Source organism: Silene latifolia, chromosome Y, assembly GCF_048544455.1.
Source record: "Silene latifolia isolate original U9 population chromosome Y, ASM4854445v1, whole genome shotgun sequence".
NCBI lineage: Eukaryota > Viridiplantae > Streptophyta > Magnoliopsida > Caryophyllales > Caryophyllaceae > Silene > Silene latifolia.
Window position 1 is genome coordinate 271,075,887 of NC_133538.1, and position 4,864 is coordinate 271,080,750.

General features: G+C 40.6%; 1 protein-coding gene across 1 annotated transcript; it reads right to left on the reverse strand.

The window, feature by feature from the left end:
* Nucleotides 1-738: 738 nt before the first annotated feature.
* LOC141630656 (uncharacterized) lies at nt 739-2,702 on the reverse strand. Its single transcript, XM_074443433.1, has 3 exons — nt 2,409-2,702; nt 1,705-2,049; nt 739-1,587 (listed from the first exon to the last, which is right to left on the reverse strand). Exons 1-3 carry the CDS (start codon nt 2,700-2,702, stop codon nt 739-741), a joined length of 1,488 nt encoding a protein of 495 aa, XP_074299534.1.
* Between the last annotated feature and the right edge of the window lie 2,162 nt (nt 2,703-4,864).

Genomic DNA, 4,864 nt, shown 5'->3' on the forward strand with positions numbered 1-4,864 from the left:
GACCCCAAGATACCTGAAAGGTAAGGATCCTCTCTTCATACCTGTAGCCTGGGCAATTGCTTGAACAATGGAATCAGGTATCCCATTACAATAGAAGTTGGATTTCCCAGCACTCATCTTCAAACCAGAAGTGGAGGAGAACAGCTCAAAGGCCCTGATCATGATACTCACAGACTGAATATCACCTCTGCTAAACATCAAAAGATCATCCGCAAAGCAGAGGTGAGTGAGATTAATCTTAGAGCAAAGGGAATGGTGTTTAAACCCCTTAAACTGAGGTAGGAGCTGCATCAGCCTACTCAAGTACTCCAGGCAAATGGTGAAGAGCAAGGGAGAGAGGGGATCCCCCTGTCTAAGACCTCTCCTACCCTTAAAAAAGCCAAAGACCTCACCATTCAAAGCCAAGGAATAAGAAGGAGAGGTGACACACTCCATTATCAATTTAATACAATTTGTTGGGAAATTTAACCCCTCAAGCATCTCATGAAGGAATTGCCACTCAATGGAGTCATACGCCTTCTGCAAATCAATCTTCATCATTAATCTTGGAGAGCAAGCTTTCCTATTATATAATTTGATCAAATCCTGGCAAATAAGGATGTTTCCAACAATATCTCTCCCCTTAACAAAAGCACTTTGGGCAGGATTGATAATAGCAGGAAAAATTTGACTTAGCCTACCACAAATGACTTTGGCAAGGCATTTGTACACAGTGTTACAGCATGCAATTGGCCTGAACTATAGCACAGTGACAGACAACTCCACCTTTGGGATGAGAGTCAAAATAGTGTTGTTAGACTCTTTCAAAACATTCCCAGTCTCATAAGCATTCCTGACTACCTTACACACTTCAGATCCAACTATATGCCAGCTATCCTTGAAAAATTGGCTACTATAGCCATCAGGCCCAGGAGCCTTGGTGCCTGGAATAGAAAACATAGCAGCCTTAATCTCCTCATCAGTCACTGGAGCACTCAACATCTCCCTCTGTTCATCAGTCAAACACTGCCCAGATTTTATAACTCCAGGTTTCACATGCTTAACTTCAGTAGATGTACCTAGTAAACCCTTGTAGAACTGTTCAAAAGCCACTTTGATGTCCTCAGGTGTAGTGCACATCTTTCCAGCAGCATCAGAAATTTGATACACCCTATTCATTGACCTCCTTCTTTTGATACTTGAGTGAAAAAATGAAGGGTTAGAATCCCCATCTTTAACCCAACTTTCCTTGGCTTTCTGAGCTAGATACATCTCCTTAGCCTTCCTTAAACCCATCAGCTCCTGAGCACAAGCTCTTTCAGCTTTACACACCTCATTGTTAAGTGGATCATGCCTTAATTGCTCCTGAAAGTTCTGAAGAGCAATTTCAGTGACATGGGTTAAATTCTCAATGTCACTAAATTGCTCTCTATTCAACTCCTGCAACCTGTGCTTCAGACCTTTGAGTTTTTTGGTGACCCTAAACATAGGAGAGCCATCAATATCCTCCTGCCATCCATGTTGCACTACCTCATCAAAATTATCAGCAAGTGCCCACATATTGAAGTACTTGAAAGGTGCCCTTTTCCTTGCACTGGTCCTATTGAACTGGATCACACAAGGACAGTGATCAAAAAGCCCCTCAGGGAGGAATTGAGCCACTGAGTCAGGAAACCTCTGAAGCTAGGCATCATTAATCAACACCCTATCTATCTTACTATAGACTCTAGTCCCATCATCTTGCTTATTGTTCCAAGTGAAATAGGACCCAATCATTTTCCCTTCCTGTAACTGACAGTCATCCAAAGCTTTCCTCATAGGTAAGATCTCAGCCAAAGTAACATCAGTTCCTCCAATCCTTTCCCCCATTCTCATTACACTATTGAAATCCCCACCCACAAGCCAAGGACCATTAGCTGTGGTGGCATAATTCCTCAAATCCTGCCATAAGCTTTCTCTCTCACCAATTTTATTAAAACCATACACTAGAGTAAAGTAGAAGACAAATCCTTGCATCATGTCCTTCACTTTTGTATGAATACATTGAGCAGTTGTATGAAGCATGTCCACCTGGAAAAGTTTAGGATTCCATAAAAGCCAAACTCTCCCCTCTTTGTGAAAACTATTATTAGTAAAAATAGCCCAATCACCACACATATTATTCCTAGTATTAATCCACTTATCCCCTTTTATTTTAGTTTCTAACAAACCAAACAACCCAACTTTATTCTGGTGCATAAACCACCTTATTTCATTTTGTTTGGAAATGTTGTTCAGTCCTCTCACATTCCAGAAGCCTAGACTACACATTATCAGTTAGGCTCCTCGACTAACCATTTTTTCACGACAATCATTTTTGACTTTCTGAATGGACAAAGTGAGTGCATCCATAAAGGTGATCCCCCTGGGTGTAAAAATCCTGGCCTCACCTGCATCATTCCTGAGCATCCTAGTAAGAAATCTCCTAGGGGCAGACTATGCAGTAGACCCTTGTTCATTACCCCCATTTGTACCCCCATTAGCTTTGTCACCATACTCGCTCGTCCGACGTGCACACTAGGTGTCACCACCGCACTACGGGGAGAGACAGGTTTTGGAGTGGTAACTGGAATAGGAGTCTTTGGAGCCTTTTTAGGAACTATAGGAGCCTTCTGTTTAGGCCTCCATACCTTCTTCACTTTAGCATCACTCTCCTTCCTACAATGATCAGCTAAGTGACCCATTCCTTTACATTTCACACGCCTAAGAGGCGCCAATCATAAACAACCCTAATCCTCTGAGTGTTTCCTAGTTCATCCCGAAACACTAACTCAGTAGGGAAAGGCTGTCCAACCTTGACCTCAACCATGACCCTAGCATAGCCCAGAAAAGCCTTATGAGTCGTAGCATCATCACATTTGATGAACTTCCCTACCAACCCACTAATTTTCTGCAGGCAAACACTACCCCAAAATTTGATGTCTAAGCCGTAAAGTTTCATCCAGATGGGAACAATGGATATGTCATGTTTAATCAATTCTGCATTTGGACTCCACTCTTTAACGATTACAGGCTTATTATCAAACATAAGGTGGCCATTGTTAACAACCTCCTGCTGTTTTTCCTTAGTCTTAAACCGCACAAGGAACAAACCATTAGGCATGAACGTTATACGGTCAATCCCATAACTTTGCCAAACTCTTTTCACAAACCGAGAAATAACAGAACTCGGAGGATTCGCACCCAAAATGTAACTATAAACCGCAGTAGACCAGTACTGAATCTCACCTGCTACATCATCAGAGGAGAGGCGGAGTGCTGGCGTTTGCAATTCATCCTCATCTTGTGATACAGCTTCCTCCTCGTCATGAATATCCTCCACTATAACTTCCAATTCAGACTCAAAATCAGCCGGATTATATCGTAAATTGATCTTCCGCGGAGATTTTGATCCTGAAGGTTGTCCCTTTTTCTTTACTCGCTACATTAGTATCTACTTGTTTTTGATTTTTTGATAATTGAGGCGTTTTTGAAGAAGTAATAGGTGATTTACTGTTTGATTGAAGATTTTTGGTAAAGTTTTTCTTGTGTTTCGCCATTGCTGAAACCTAGAAAACCCTTTTTTTAGATTTTTTGAGGTTTTTATCTCTCTAAAATCTCTCTCATCTTCTTCTCTTTTAAAGTCGATTTTAATTACAAACCGACACAAAAACGTATAACAGCGGTTTTTTAGCCCAAAAAATTGGAAGTTAGTATTAACTTTTAGCGTCATTCTTAACGTCGGTTGTTAATATAACCGCCACAATTGACTTATGGTGGTGTTTTCTATTTGGAACCGCCATAAAAAGTATTAGTTATCACGTCGGTTCTTACATAAGCCGCCACAATAGACCTCTTACATATATAAAATTTGGGTTCCCGCCAATTTATTGGGCTTTTCACGTCGTTAATATTAGAACCGCCATGATAACTGCGTCGTGATAGGGTTTTTTTCTACTAATGAACTCTCGGTCGATGATTTTACATTAAATCCATCTTTAGCCCGAAACTTTTGCGGCTACAGTCGCAAAATACCTTCGTTGAGATCAACCAAACTTTTGAAGTGTAATAACTACTTATTACCCCACTTACCCAAAGTCAATAGAAGCACCCCGAAAAATCGTATTGTACTCCTTATGAAATTTAGATTCATGGGCTACTACTATTTGGTAACACTAAGTCTCAATCTTTCAAAAGTAAAGGTCTTGTCAATTTATTATCTATCAATTTTAAGGGAACTAAAAGTCGAATTATCGATGATTATAATTGACACGGTCAAAGACTCGATTTGATATGCATGTGTTGTTATGGCGATTTGGCAATGCATGCAACATATTAAAAGAAAAGCAAAACAAATAATAAATTCCTATTATGGCCTTCTGATACTTGCATTTTATATAGCCTTTTTAGTCTTATATTGCACGTATTTCTATGCATTTATGTACTGTTATGTAGTGCAATATGCCCCGAATTGGCTACTTTTGTTTGTTATGTCTAAATTGCTGGAATGAACCTGAAAGTGGTGCAACCGTACTCTATTCGTACTATTTAGCATGCATAGTTAGGAGACGGAGATGTTAGAGCGAGAGTCATGCCTTGGGGTGCGTGAAGGATGGTCAAGGAAGCGGTCAAAGACGAATTAGAAGCTGACTTTGAAGAAAAGCACTTGATCGAGAATTCTTTTGGTTCGATCGAGTGGTTTGGAGGACACGAGAGGTCGATCGAGCACTTTTTTTTACTCGATCGAAATGCTGATTACTGGAAGTCCTCGATCGAGAGCTTTATTTGCTCGATCGAGACGAAAAGCTGCAGAAGACCTCGATCGAGTTGTTTGAGTTCACTCGATCGAGAGGTTTTAGTCTTAGGC

Bases quoted from the DNA above. Each gene is read 5' to 3' on its own strand.
- LOC141630656 (XM_074443433.1), bottom strand. From the start codon at position 2,702: ATGGGTCACTTAGCTGATCATTGTAGGAAGGAGAGTGATGCTAAAGTG. The intron at 2,050-2,408 runs GTGAGGCCAGGA...AAACTTTTCCAG, and splicing joins GATGCTCAGGAATGATGCAG to GTGGACATGCTTCATACAAC. The intron at 1,588-1,704 runs GTCTATAGTAAG...TGTGTGATCCAG, and splicing joins AGCAAGATGATGGGACTAGA to TTCAATAGGACCAGTGCAAG.